Below are 14,955 nucleotides of genomic sequence, written 5' to 3' on the forward strand. Positions count from 1 at the left end.
TCAAAATGCTGAACGATCAGAAACACTGGTGTTCAATCATTTATACGAGCCCTTATTTGATGCTGAGGCGAATTACCTTCTTCTTCATGTTCATGGCATTGCGCAGGTGGATGGCGAGTTGGCGGATGTAAATGAAGCAATGCTGGTAAGAGACCTGTGTGTCCAGAGAGTACATCTCAGCCAGAGTGCGCTGCATGAAGTTTATTAAAGGCAGCGCGTTGGGGGAGGTGAACTTGCAGTTCTGGACGTAAGCGATGTACATTTGCTGCAAAGAGATTACATTTATTAAAAGGTGATGTTCCTGACACAATTTATGTCAAAAAAATAATGTTCACTCTAAATATTTCAGTCGATTTCACAGGATTTGTAAGCAATTTCTCTGGAGTGACAGGAACCCTCGTATGTAACTTCAGGAAACTTCAGCTCCCATTTGAGAGAGGGGGATTAGGCCTTCCCAAGCTGTCTCTGTATCACTGTGCTTTTAGTTTGAGGCGTCTGGGGTAATGGATGCTACCTCCTGAGCGAGCTCCCCCATGGCTACCTACGGAAAAAACGGTTTGTCCATGCATACCGTTGGTTTCCCTACTGATAATGTTACCCCTACCAGTGTGTAATCCTCCCATTATTTCCCATCTCCAAACAGTCTGGAAGAAAGCCTCTCATATCATGGGGTTAATCCTTTTTTAAGCCCTTCGTCTGCCATCTGGGCCAATCCGAGGTTGTTAATAGGTGGATCCCCTGCGTTATTGAAGGAATCTGCGCATAAAAATATGAACACTTTAGAAGACCTTTATGCGGGTGACGTGTTGATATCTTTCGAGCGACTTAAACGAAATTCGGCTTGACCGATAATCGGTTTTGGAGGTTTCATGCGTCATTGTAAGAGGCTGGAAGGCTCCAGGAAAGCCGCCAATTTATGAGTGGCTCTCAGATTTAGGGTGTGTGGCAGCCTATGAGAGACTTTCATGTAGTTTACATGGGAGGATAGATATCTACTACTCTGATTGAAGGAAATTTCTTGACTTTTGCAACTTGCAGTAAGTTTTTTTCAAATGTTTAATTTCATTCATTTTTTTTTAATCCATGTATGTACTGTTATTATTTGGATTGATTCATTTAATAATAGATTGTATGGTTTTTTTTTGTGCTAGGTGATTGAGCACATGTTTGTTCTTAATTCTTGTACGTTTGTAAGAATAAGAAAACCCAATAAAGAATACATTCTTAAAAATTTGGATGTATATATGTAAACCTTCTGTTTTCTTGCTCAGTATTATAAACAAAGCAAAGGATTTTGGCTCACACGAGAAGCAAAAGAGCATTCTGTGGCATGCCAGTGGACTCAACTAATGTGAATGCCAATAAAGTAAAACATTAGCAAGATTAATAATACATTTGTGGATAGTAACTGATTTTACAGAAGCATTTCATTAACAGTGAAAATGCACGAGTGGTGCCATGGAAGTGTGCTGCTGCAAACACATTCACTGGTTAAAACTTAAATCACCATAGTGACAGGAAAAAGCTTCAAACCAACACTCAAGCCTTTTGTATGCCTGTAAAGGGCCACAGGATATAATGTTTTGTATATTAGAAGTGCATAGTATATTTTCCAATTATTATGATTATGCTCATGGATCAGTTGACCATATTTATTTTTGACGACAATTTGTATTCATTCATAACTGCTAAGTGAACTACTGTTATCTAACTAATTTGTGGACGGTGTACTGTACTGTTGTATTGGGGTATCAAGGCTGTAGTGATGTCTGACAGGAAAACCTAACAGGATAGGCTAGTGTTATTAAACCACTGCATATGCCATTATTTACTAATTACTTTTATGTAATTTCAGACAAGTTACGACTTTTTAAGGACCTGGTCTGAAAAGCAAAGCTTCCAGCGAGCTTCAGAAACACAGCTGAAGGAGAAAACATCTTGTCAGAGGAGAATGGCCAGACTGGTTCGAGCTAGCAGGAAGGATACGGTAACTCATATAACCACTCTTTACAACCATGGTAAGCATAAAAGCATCACAGAACAAACCTTGAGGTGGATGGGCTACAAGAGCAAAGCTTCTTTACACCTGAAGTAAATAAGAACTCGTACAAGAACATAACCTCTTCAGTCTGTCATACCTTTTGTCTTAATTCTCAACCAACTTCTTTTTAAACCGTTTTCACTGGCCGTTACAATAGATGATGAATTGAGTCAATCATTATCATGACCAATTAACAGCATACAGGTTTCTGAGGAGTACTTAGATATTCATTACCAACAGCTGATACTCATTCGTTTTTACCGGTAGTTCAATCCAGGAGAGCTCTGTAAAACTCGAGCCCATGTGTCCCATTTCATTTGTTTGATGTCCTTTTTTTGTGCTTCTAAGTGAAAGATAAAATCTGCAAAAAATTTGCATTTAAACACAACACTTCTGTTTTCTATATGCTGTGAACTTAAAATCCTATATTTATGCCATGATTGTGTAGTCACTATCTGCAGTGTTTCTGCAATAGTGTGACTAACTGGTAAATCAGAATAAACATAAATATGCAGTTTATTGACCGTTACACTATCTTAGGTCATTTTCATACAGCTGGTCCAAAGTCCCATGTCTCTGTCCCCCATGTTTCTATGATGACACTGCTCTATGTATGGCTGTTATTTTCATTTAAAAAACAAACAAAAACAAAACAACAACAAAAAAACGCCGTGCAGGACACCATAACTGTGACACCAGTTATAAATACTGTATTATGGGTACCTTATCTGGTCTATACTGTTTACATTTGCTTTTAATGTACTTCAAGCTACAGATCAGGTGTTTAAAGTTTTAGAGAACTCTATACTAAATGGTTGCTCTATTACAGTAGAAATAAAACATTGGTCATTCAAACAGCCTTATTTAAAACCTACAGAATCGAAACAAACGCTGGAACAAAAGTGTTATCACACATCACTGTGTCTGAATGGGGTTTGTATGTAGATTCAGTAAGCTGTAATTCTGCCAGTGAGGTCAGTGTCTGACACATTTAAGTCTAGACTGACCTATTTAAACTTTGTCCTTTTTTTGCAACAATTACATGAAAAACCTTAATTAACTTCTGCAGGGCTATTGCTAGTGACTTCCAAACAATAAAGGATGGCGCCTTTATAGGAATGTATTCCCCTCACCTTCCTCTTGCTGCTTTGCCATTTTGTTTGTTCAGTCAAGCTGAATAACTGTATGCTTTAATATGGTTATCTGCTCGTGAAGCCGTGAAGTTCTGCAAACTTGACCCTACTTCAAAGCATGCTTGAAAACGAACCACTAAGTGGTAAGTAGCGAAATTCCAAAGGGAGTGTGATAGGTCAGTCGAAGCGAAAAATAATTTGTGATTGTGACTTGTGGTTTGGTTCATCATCCATAGACTCAGCCCATAAGAAAAATGAACAATTTGCATCCTTGCCGTGTTGATGTTTTCTGCATGCTAACACCGATATCCCAGAGGACTATGCTTGGTTAATCGCGGGAGGCAGAAATCGCGATTAATCACAGTTAAAATAAAATTAATCGTGCAGCCCTACTGGCTGTCATTGTATGTTCAAGGGTTGCTCCAGTGTTGAAGGTTTGGATGTAGTGCTGGATTACCTTGAGGACAGTGTTCAGGAACAAGTCTTGTTTGTGACGGCAGATCTTGTTGATGGCCAGAAAGGCCAGCACTCGCACCGTCTCCTCTCCTGTGCTCCACTGCTTAATCAGTTGCTACAGAGAGAAAAAGGAGGAGAAAATTATTTGTGCATGTAATAATAAACAATAAACATGAAGAATTCTGATGGTTTATCTTTAACTTAATCCTTTTAGTCTCCAAAGCTGCCCTGCCAAGACAAGTTCCATGTAAATTGCAACACAACTCGCCCAGGTGCACGTTTAGTGACTAACTGACTGCTCACGACGAGACAGGACACATCTGGGTTTAATTGGACTGAAGGGCATAAAGTTCTGTTGGAACAACACTTCGCCTGATGTTAAACGGAAGAGTGATGTTCAGAACATGAAGTCATGTTACTCCTATAGCAACAGCGGAAAATCCACAAGTAGATATGCTGAACTATTGATACGGTTCATTTTTCTGCATTGAGACCTCTACATGTAGTCCTCCAGGGAATAAGAAACAAGTAAATCTGCACCAGCGGTGGACAAATCAGCAGCACAGACTAGGGCTGGGCGATATGATAATTTATTATGGTATCAATATTAAATACAACAATTACAAACTCTGGAAGCAGATTTGATCATGCTTTCTATTGTCAAAATCTTCAAGGATGTAAAACATTTTTAAAAGAGATTTTAGTACACATTAGGCTTGTGAGATTGTGTGCAATATGCCATCATCCGATCGTACCCCTAACTATCGGCGATCGATGATAGTATCACCTATAGCTTCGAGGAGGAAAAAGAAGGGGGTGTGGCCAGACACCTAAGGCATTTCTTGTACGAGTCATTACGGCAGAAAAAGTAGCAGAGGCTGGTTATGAGTTGGCTATAGCTGTGTTTAGTCAGGATTTATTTATTTATTTTGCTTAATTACCCGTTAACAAAGTCAGGCATACTGCAAAACTGAAGTCGGGGCCGTCAATAAACTTTACGAGTTATTCGCTTTGACTGAGCTCGTTATAATCCTTAAATAAAATGATATAAACTACACGTGCATGCATGCACTCTGTTTTGAGTCACATTGTGCCATTTTCTTAATTGAAACCACCACTCATGTTTTGAGAGTGAAGACATTCATGTCTCTATCTGTTCAGCAGCACCGACGCTAATATTCATCAAAGAAGGAGGCTTTGTTGTTCGGGTCCCAAGCCATACAGCAGGTTATTATGGTTCATATAGGATACAAAGTAGGTGAAAAAAAAAAAAAAAGCTACGACGGATACAACAGATACGAGAAAACAGATACAACAAAGCTGCACACAACCCATCTTCCGACAGATGTTTAAATCGTCCAACTTGATATCCAATCGTGATAGCATGGGAAATTGCAGTATCCAGTAGATTCCAACTATCGTCAATCGTCCCAAGCCTATTACACATTACATAACAGTATCATCAAACTCATTTTACAAGGTTTATTCTGTAATGCAACACCACTGGTTTTGAAGGCAGTTTGTTAGGAACCATATCTCATGATGCATATCGTGCATCTTAGAAATGTCTTGACATATTGTGATAATATATTTTATTACTTATTATTTGTGTTACAGTGCCTGCCACTAGCTCAGGCACCTGGGACAAGCAGATTATGTGTTTTATTCATATTTGCCTAGTCAAAACTGTGCAAAATAAAGTTCAGCACAAAGCTGTCATTTAACTCTCCATAACACGTTGTGTCCTTGTAGTTATATATCTAGAGAAAATAAAGCCAGTAACCAGACCTGAATAATATCTTTCACACGCGATGTGCAAACAGACCACCACATCTCACAGCTGAAATGTTCATAAACCTTTTTTTGTCAAAGACACAAATGCAATGTGCTACATGATCATATTCATATTTATATATTTATATATATATATATATATATATATATAGTACTCTTGGTCTGTATTAATGCACCTAACTAGGGCTGCATGGTTATTTTGATCAACATTGAGATCACGATTATTCATTGCTTTTAGGGGCAACATTTTTTTTTTTGCTCTTTCACATTTAACTAAACAGACCGCTGCTTTCACCTCCATGTTGTGTTACAGTCCTGCTAATCTTTGCATCAAATTAGACTGATCCTTAAAGTGAATCATCTCATAGAAGCAAAATATAAATAAAACTGTACCCAAAATACAGGATAAGTAAAAATAAAAATTCCTTCAACCAAATGAAAATATGCAATCCAATATATCAATATGCAACTAAATGAAAACAATTCAGGCCTATGCAGAAAATTATCAATTAATATCAATTTGACATTAAGCTTAGTTTGCTATCTCCTCAGAAGGCTATTAGCCTTTTTCCTAATATGGGTCATTTTTGTGTTAATCTACTTTTAATTAGGACTCTTAATTGTTTAAAATATTTTAAAATAAATATTTTATGCTTGTTTATCTATCAATTAAGCAACAATATTTCTCATTGCTATTATTTTAACTCAATTAACAGTGACCATGAGCAGAGAGCTTACATTTAACTGTTTATGACAGACCTCCTGATTAAAACTTAAACAAACAAAAAAAAAACAAAACGAACAAAAAAAAAAGATTGGTATCTGGATCGGTTTCGATCGTAAAAATCCTGATCGGTGCATCCCTAATGAACACCATTAACCTAAAGTGCTTTCATCTGACGGGTAAATGAACTCACCCAATCGCATCCTATATGAGATTATTCAGATATACACAATATGCACAGAGCGGGTCGAGAACTGGCTCCAGCCCAGAACCATGACAGTGGAAAATGTCTAATAGTGTAGCTTTAAATATATTTAAGAGGAGCAGACTTCAAAGACTGAATATTGAGGTTTATTGTATTTGTTTACCAAGTGGAACAGGTTAACGGTTGGGTTTGTTTGTTTTTTTGCATACAGTCTGTAAAATTAACTGAAAATATTCAATTTAGTTTATCAGAAGGTAAATTAATTTGTCATGGCTCACACTAGGTTGCTAAATTCTGTCATAATTGACAAGCTCACGTTTTCTCATGCCTTCTTGTGTGTTATATTGTGGCACATTAACGTTACCATCTCTTTAAAAATAATAATAATAATAATAATAATAATAAAAAGGAAACTTCAATTGTGCGCCAATATTTTTGACTGCGCTCCTAAATTTTTGTAATTAATAATAAAATAATTAATAATAAGTTGTTACCATAGAGCCCTGGACTGGCCGTTAAGTTCAGGAAGCGCTTGATTTGAGTTTCTATGAGCGGAGGACGAACTTTATACGTCAATATCTCAGTCGATCGAGTTCATATAACCGTGGCCGGTCAAAATAGTAGTCAAGATCAATATTTGATTAATTGTGCAGCCCTGCACCTATAGTAGGTGTACTTTTAGCCTCGTCAGTTAGGTTTCTGGGCAAACAAAACATGAGACTGAGCAACACATTGGAGCTTTTCCTTGCCCTGTGGGACAGATAAAAAATTAAAGCCTTGCCCACCCCTGCTGCACGTACACACAGTTCACTTTTATAACCACAGAAAGAAAAAAAAAAACCAGCACCCTCACCTTCAGTAAGTGTCGAGCCTGTTTGGGCACACACAGGAAGTAGGGCACCATCTGGTTTGCATGGTGGAGAACAGCAGCGATAACTGTGGACTGGGTGAGACTGGAGAGCAGCTGTGAACAGTAAGATTTCAGTCAGCATGTTAAACACTGGAACAGTTTCTGTGTGATTGAGGACAGACATAAATAAATAAATAAATAAATAAACAAACAAACAAACAAACCCACAAATTAAATATACCTGAACAAGTCCACTCAAGTACATTTTGATATCAAGCTGATTCTTCTGCCACTTGGGACTTGATGACGGCAATATTAATCTGCCAAAAATATATACATATAAATCAGGTGACTTCATTAATAGGCAAAATAAACACTGTTGAGAGTGAACCATGATAAAACAAACAAATAAACAAAAAAGAACTACGTGTATAAGCACATCAGTACTCCGATATTGATCAGAATTTGCCAATATTCTAATTACTACTGAGTCACGTGAAAGCCGCAGTCCGATTGCCCAGTTCAGATTAAGACGATATTCTGATTCCCTCCACTGAAACATGTCTGTTTTAATCAGACAAATCCACTGAAAGGAGATATACACACATGCTCAGTCCTCAAGGAATTATGGGTGCGAACAGATGCTAAGCTGTAGGCTAGATTTTTAGGTATGACAACTCAGGCATACAACCAAGTATATAGGAATATTCTGATGCCTGTACACAAACATTGTATTGGGAATATGTCTGCAACCCGAATATAGACCTTAACAGCGTGTGAATTATACACTGACCTTCGGCAGTATTTTATCAGCCTGCTTCATTCATACTCAAGCCTTAAAGTGACCTCATGACAACAGCTAAACTTCATCGTAATCATTTCACCATCAACATTTCATTTCATGGTTAAACTGTGCAGGACATTTATGCTTGAGATACAACTATGTTTAGATTACAACATTTATTTTCCAAGAAAATTTGTCTTTCAAACACTGACGGTATCTCCCGTGCTATCTCCATTACATTCGGCTCATTGAGTGCACGACTGCATGCTATTTCCCACATTTAGCCTACTGTGCCCGCTCATGCATTTACAATAGTACGACGCATTTTAGGGATGGACCCCCCCCGAGAGAGGATCCTCATGCACGTGCCCTTACTTTTTTCTATCTTTGTCCGAAGCTTTGAAATTCAGCAGTTTGTTCAGAGCACCATGCATGTCCTTTATGCAGAACAAGATCAGCGCATTGAATACTGAAATGAAAAAGGAAAATATCAAGCATTTCATTTGACCAATACTGATTTAACATAACGCATACTACATTTCATTAAAGCAAGGCATTTACCTGAACTGTCATCCACAGTGTAGCGACAATCTATTTCCTTGTCACCTTTTGTAACTGCCACTGCAGCTTTGAAGGCCTGTGTGACGTCCCGGATCAAACGTGCGCTAGTTTCTTTCTGCAAAACAAGCAAAAAAAATTATAAATTGATAAAGTGTGAGGTCTTGTTCATTAATAATTTTATTTTTTTTAAAAATGATATTGTTGGCATGATGACCTTCATCAGGATAAAGTGGTTACTCGAAATGAATAAATAAATAAATCAATATAATCGCTGGCAAACTGCTGTGGTATAAAGGAACAAAACACTTTGGGATGTGCTGTTGTGGGGAAAATCCATCTATCCCTGTCGGTGAAGACCCCCCAGCCCCCTGGGAACATGATTATGTTCCATCATGCTTTATTCCTCACATTCATCCATTTCCCATATCCTACACAGGGTCACGGGGGAGCCTGGAGCCTATCACAGGGAACTTGTGGGACACCCTGGACAGGTTGCAAACCCATCATAGGGCACAATCGCACACATACAATTTGCAAATGCTGATCAGCTTACAGCACATGTCTTTGGACTGGGGGAAGAAACCGGAATGCCGGGACGAGAGAACATGCGAACTCCGCGAACACAGGGTGGAGACGGGATTTGAACCCTCAACTGCCAGGTGCATGACCTGGCAGTTGCAAACGTGCTAACCACTAAGCCACTGGACCCCCTATTCCCCAAATCAACAGTAATGTCTGATATATATTTTTTAAAAAGTACTCATACTACAAATTATACACGACACAAGTCTGGCTGAGGAACCACATATTTTGGTTTTTAGACATACAAAGTCACACATCCCTGTGCAAAACAGTGATCAGGAGGTCCACTTTACATCTCATTTTGTTTCGAGAACATCGGTCTACATTGGCTGTCAGATTATTTAAGCGCACAACATCCCTGTATTCAGTGTTTATTAGTCTAATGAGATGAAAACACAGGTTACAAACACAGCCCATATCGTGTTTAGATTAAAGGCATAGACTACATAACATAGCCTGAATATTGTATATTGTAGTTTATTATTTAGTAGACACTTGCTAGAAACCACTAACATACAAGGTGCAGCAAGCTTCAATGTAAATTCAATTCAATTTTATTTGTATAGCGCGTTTAACAATTGACCTTGTCTAAAAGCAGCTTTACAGAAACATATAAACAAATGTTTATATGGTCCGCTCTGAACAACTTGCATATTAATCTTTGTCATTAATAATTGACCTTCTGTGGCGGGAGATTTAATTTTCTAATGAAATTTCTGACTAATACAGCGGTCCTGATCAACTCATAGGTCACTGACTAGCCAGGCTGAAAAATGGTGAGTGAGAAAAGAAGGGCCGAACAGCAAAACCTGACCTTAACTGTTACATTTTCTTTCTCCTATAAAAGATCATTGTAACTGTACTAGCAATATCACCCTATGATAGCAGAGTGACATACCATCCTCAACTTCTCACGGGGATAACAAAAATACATCACCAGCGGCACATCACAAATGTTTTAATATTAAGATGTTCCTGAAATCATATTTAAAATGTGCTGCATGATGGACTTTTCCTTTAAGTATTAAAAGGTGGCATTGAGTCTCCTCGACTATAACTCGCAAATGCATGATAATACGATAATGAAACCACATTCATGAAGAAAATTCAAACGCATTAGCAGGAAGACAGATTTTACCTTAAGCAGCGCTTTCCAACCCTCAATCATCTTGGTTGTGACTTTCGTAGTCTTTTTTGCAGATTTTTTTGCCTGTTTCTTATCTTTCTCGTCCACCTCCTCATCTGAGCTGGCAACCTGAAATCACAGAGAACTATTCAGTTAAAATGAGTTTTTAAATGTTAAACCTAAATCAGCCCTTCCAGGATTTTGCGAATGCAGAAATGAACGCAAAATCAAGCATTCGGCGGAGCGTGCGATTTTTCAAAATAACTGCAGATTTTCCACAGATTTGGGCCAAGACGAGTCATGTGACATCATCGCAACATGCATTCAGAAAAAGCCCTCTTCGATTAATGTGTGCGTCGAACAGCTAAAAGCTCTCATTTACCAACAATCATCACAGCCAAAGACCATGCATAATTTCATGCAATTGCATTTTTGCCAAATCGAGTAGTTTTCCGCAAAAAAATTAATAACTTTTTTAAAATCGCAAATTTTCAAAAAGCACAAAAAGCAAGCGTTTTGGCCACAACGATCACCAAAAAAAAAACCTCTGCAAAATCCTGTACAAACTGCATAATACAAAAAGGACTGACACAGTTCTCAGATCCACTAGGATTACTGTACTTTAGAAATGAGAAAAAATTGAGAAATCAAGTGCAAACACTGTATACAGTCGAGGTTGCATACATGTAGGCTAAAGACATTTAGACAAACTCAATTTTTCACAATTCCACACATTTCATGTTAGTATACATTTCTTGTGTTACATCAATTAAGGAGTCTACTTTCTTTCCATGAGGGGTCACTTCAATAATAAACCAATACAAAACTGATTGGTTTCAGCTTTTATTTTATCATATCTATATCAGATTTTCAGTGGGTCAAAATTGTGCTGCGTAAGCTTTTTGTTAGTATTTGGTGGCATTGCCTTTTCATTGCTTAACTAGAAACAAATGGCTGGTGTAGCCTTCCACAAGCTTCTCACAATCCTTGCCGGAATTTCGGCTCCTTCCTCTTGACAGAACTGGTGTAACTCAGTCAGGTTTGCAGGCCTCCATGCTCAGACATGCTTTTTCAGTTCAGTCCACAAATTTTCTACAGGATTCAGGTCAGGGCTTTGGGGTGCCCAATCTCTTCATAATATTTTCACTACTTTGTCTTTATGATGCTTCGTATGCTTAGGATCATCATCATCCTTCTGCTGGAAGACCCAGTTACAACAGAGTTTTAATCTTCTGGCTGATGTCTTAAGGTTTTGCTTCAATATTTCTATTTCTTCCTCATCATGTCATCTATACAAGTCCCTTTTCCAGGGGAAAAAAAACCCCACAACATGATGCTGCCACCCCCATGCTTCACAATTGGGATGGTGTTCTAAGCAAAAGCCACACACATTTTTCTCCATACAAAGCACTGAACAAAGAATTACATTTTTGCTTCGTCTGACCAGAGAACACTCCTCCAAAAGGTTAGGAATTTGTCTTGCTGATCACCTGCAGACCTCAGTCTGGCGGGGGTTTTTATTAATGCCGGTCTTAGAGAATGGGTTTCGTTCTTGCATGATGGCCTTTCAGGCCATGGCGATGTAGGCCTAGCTCTCTCTCTCTCTCTCTCTCTCTCTCTCTCTCCATACTTCCATATCTGATGCCTCCATGTCCTTCACCAGCTCATTTTTTTTATTTGAACCTTTCAGATCAAAGTTCGTTCATCCCTTGCTATTTATTTGTGCCACACTGCTGAATAACGAAGTGTCCGTGTGCCCCAATTTTCTAATATTTACATACAATTGTTAGAAAATATAAAAATGTAACAATGAACCATACTTTTCGAGGTCTGCATTTTCATGGTCTTGGCTGAATTGCACGGCTTTTCCCATGGTATCAAACATCTGACTCGCTGGAATCATGAAACAGAGAATAAATCTGTCTCTAATGGATAATTTTAAAATTTATACTGATGTGACCAAAGTAGACACCCTAACTGACTTGCCAAAAGAAATGTATGATTATATGAAATGTGTGGAATTGTGAAAAAGTGAGGTTCAATATTTATGTATGTAAACATTTTATCGCAAATGTATAAAATCAAATATAGTATTCCCATATTGTCCTGATCATGTTTTCTGTCTCTCTCTTTTTTTTTTTTTAAAACAGGACAGCCATTTAGTAAATAAGGACATACCTCCAGTTGAGATGGGAGTTTGTGGTATTTGTCTTCCTCTTCATCCTCTGAACTATCTGTGTCATCGAAATTCAGCAGCTTCTGGTCGTTGTTCTGTAAAAACTTGTAGAACTCTGGATCCGTGTCCTTAAGCCTCGAGAGCTGGTCTTTGTGGTGAGATGCTTTGCCCTTCTTTTTGAGACTCCTTAAAAAAAAGGCAGAGTGTGGGGACACGTGCACACACACATGATTACATGTCATTTTCCACTGTAAGGATGATCAGCTGTCCTTCCCGTCTCCCTGTAGCACTGTCTTAGGCATCTTACATTACAGACATTGCAGTTTATTGCTCTGGCTGCATCTGCAGTCCTCATGTCTCCCTGTCGCAGGTCTATGGCATGTTCACGCAGGTCAGCAGGAACCCTAGGCATCTTTCTTCTGGTGTTTTTCAGAGTCAGCAGAAAGGCCTCTTTAGTGTCCTAAGTTATTGTAACTGTGACCTTAATTGCCTAATGTCTGTAAACTGTCCGTGTGTTAAGGAATGTTCCACATGTGCAATAATTGTTTATGGTTGCATGAAAAATATTGTTTAAACAGTCTCCTGAAAAAGGGACGTTTCTTTTTTTGCTGGGAGTGTATATACACACACACACACACACACACACATCACTCACACTCAGGCTTCTGAATGGTTGGAACGAAAACCTGGGCTGCATCCGAAATCACATACTGCTACAGTACCCACTGCATTCGATTCAGTACCTACTGCTCGGCCATTGATACAGTACGCACTGATCAGTGTAAGTGGTAAGCATGAATACAATCCGGACGTACTACGCAGCACGGCTTCTGGCATCTATTCCATGCCAGTCCCGTTGCATTATGGGATAGCGCAGTATCCATAGTGTCCAACGGTTCCATACTGCAGAATCGAGGCGGAAACAGTCAGCCATCTGAGTATTTCTCGCCTACTGCTTTATGAATCCTGAGAATTCGGACATGCTACTCCTTTGGCGTACTTCTTTTCGCCTACTGTGTAGTATGAATATTCAGACACAGCCCTGCACCCACACAGACCTTATCCGGATATGATCGACACCTCTGGCTTAGAATCAATTAATTGATGAAAGTGAAATGCAGTAAGACAGGAAATTACATGCACTTCTGACCTGCAGTTAGTGTTTCATTCTTAAATAAACAATCCCCCTGCTGACTGTTTTACATTAAAGAGATCAAACGGCTTCAGAGAAATAGACTGAAGGCTTTGCTCTTAGTGTGAAACATTTTAAGCATGTCATTATTGAAAAGTAATAAAGTTTGTTGCTGGTTTTTTTTTTTTTGTAAATCAGTGGAACTACATTTTCTTTACAATAATCTCAGCCACAACTAAAACCATACTCACTGGCCTTGGGATCCAGAGTAATCTGTCCCATTCTCCAGATCTGAAGCCTCATCTTCAGATTCATTCCCTTCAAAAGCATCAAATCCAGACAACAGGAATTCATCCACACTCAGATCCTCCAACTTCCTGTAACACAAACAATATGACACTCTACAAAAGGTGCATTCGATGTTCTAGATTTGAGGCGTCCAATGCAAAATGTAGCTAGTGTGTCCAGTTTTAGTCTCTTATTTTTCAGGCTAACGTTTATTTTGGATCAATAAGGAGTACATTTCTTTGAACTCTACAAGATTCCTTGCCAGTATAAATATTTATATGTTTTATAAATAAAGTTTTTAAGTTCGCACCACAGTCCTGAGTGAACTAGCCATGCGAGTTATTCTGTACAACTACCATCTAGCTAAACACTGAATCTAATTTACTGTCAGGAAGTAAAGCTAATACCGAAATCAGGATTTCAAATGTCTCTCTATAAAACCCCTAATGTATCACAGTGGCCATAATACACAGTATATAAATAATAAATACTTCCATGTAGCTCTCTAGCTAGCTAGCGCTAATGTTCAGTACTTCTCACTACACACTAGAAAAATACTAGTTTAAGCGATCAGCTCTATATTCTATAAAATGCCTGTATACTCTAACAACACTCCAAATTAATTATTCACGCTGTTAAATGAATACAAAGAACATCGCGTTTAAGGTTACCTCTTGCTCTTTCCTGCCATGCTGGATCCCAAACGTGCTTACAGACGCACTACCCACAATGCACCGCTGCAGTCTGTTGATCTTTTGTGTCATGTTTCATTCCATCGCGAGACTGGAAGCCTAAAAATTAGCGCATAGAAAAAGAACAGACTACACTGTTTTTTAAAACGATGTACTTTCTAATGTCTCCTTATAAATGACTAGATAACGTAAAACGTGGTTTTTAAACGAGGTGTATGAAATCTATTAAAGAGTTTCAAAGTATGAAATTCACAGCTGTCGGCGTGACGTAAAACAAAAAAAATTATTTGTTTCCTTCGGCTTTCCACCACGATAAAACAGAAGGGAGGGTGTTATAGGGTTGCCAGGTGCATATTTTCCGTGAAAGGCTGGAATTTTTGAGCTACTGGCCGAGTGAAGGATTTGTCTGTG

At 38.5% G+C, this 14,955-nt stretch overlaps 1 protein-coding gene across 2 annotated transcripts in view; it reads right to left on the reverse strand.

Annotated features, from left to right (window-relative positions):
• noc2l (NOC2-like nucleolar associated transcriptional repressor) overlaps positions 1-14,673 on the reverse strand; it is a 42,260-nt gene extending 27,587 nt beyond the window's left edge. For both annotated transcript variants that reach the window (XR_006983717.2, XM_017487597.2), the window contains exons 1-10: positions 14,524-14,673; positions 13,816-13,941; positions 12,435-12,618; positions 10,269-10,385; positions 8,549-8,663; positions 8,363-8,456; positions 7,445-7,523; positions 7,207-7,317; positions 3,632-3,745; positions 77-265 (exon numbers count right to left, since the gene is read on the reverse strand). Coding sequence is in view for 1 of the 2 variants with exons in the window: in XM_017487597.2 (XP_017343086.1) it covers positions 77-265; positions 3,632-3,745; positions 7,207-7,317; positions 7,445-7,523; positions 8,363-8,456; positions 8,549-8,663; positions 10,269-10,385; positions 12,435-12,618; positions 13,816-13,941; positions 14,524-14,543 (1,149 nt within the window). In the remaining variant the exon portion in view is untranslated. The remainder of the gene's footprint in view (positions 1-76; positions 266-3,631; positions 3,746-7,206; positions 7,318-7,444; positions 7,524-8,362; positions 8,457-8,548; positions 8,664-10,268; positions 10,386-12,434; positions 12,619-13,815; positions 13,942-14,523) is intronic.
• Positions 14,674-14,955: the final 282 nt, after the last annotated feature.

This window comes from Ictalurus punctatus, chromosome 15 (genome assembly GCF_001660625.3).
Source record: "Ictalurus punctatus breed USDA103 chromosome 15, Coco_2.0, whole genome shotgun sequence".
Taxonomy (NCBI): domain Eukaryota; kingdom Metazoa; phylum Chordata; class Actinopteri; order Siluriformes; family Ictaluridae; genus Ictalurus; species Ictalurus punctatus.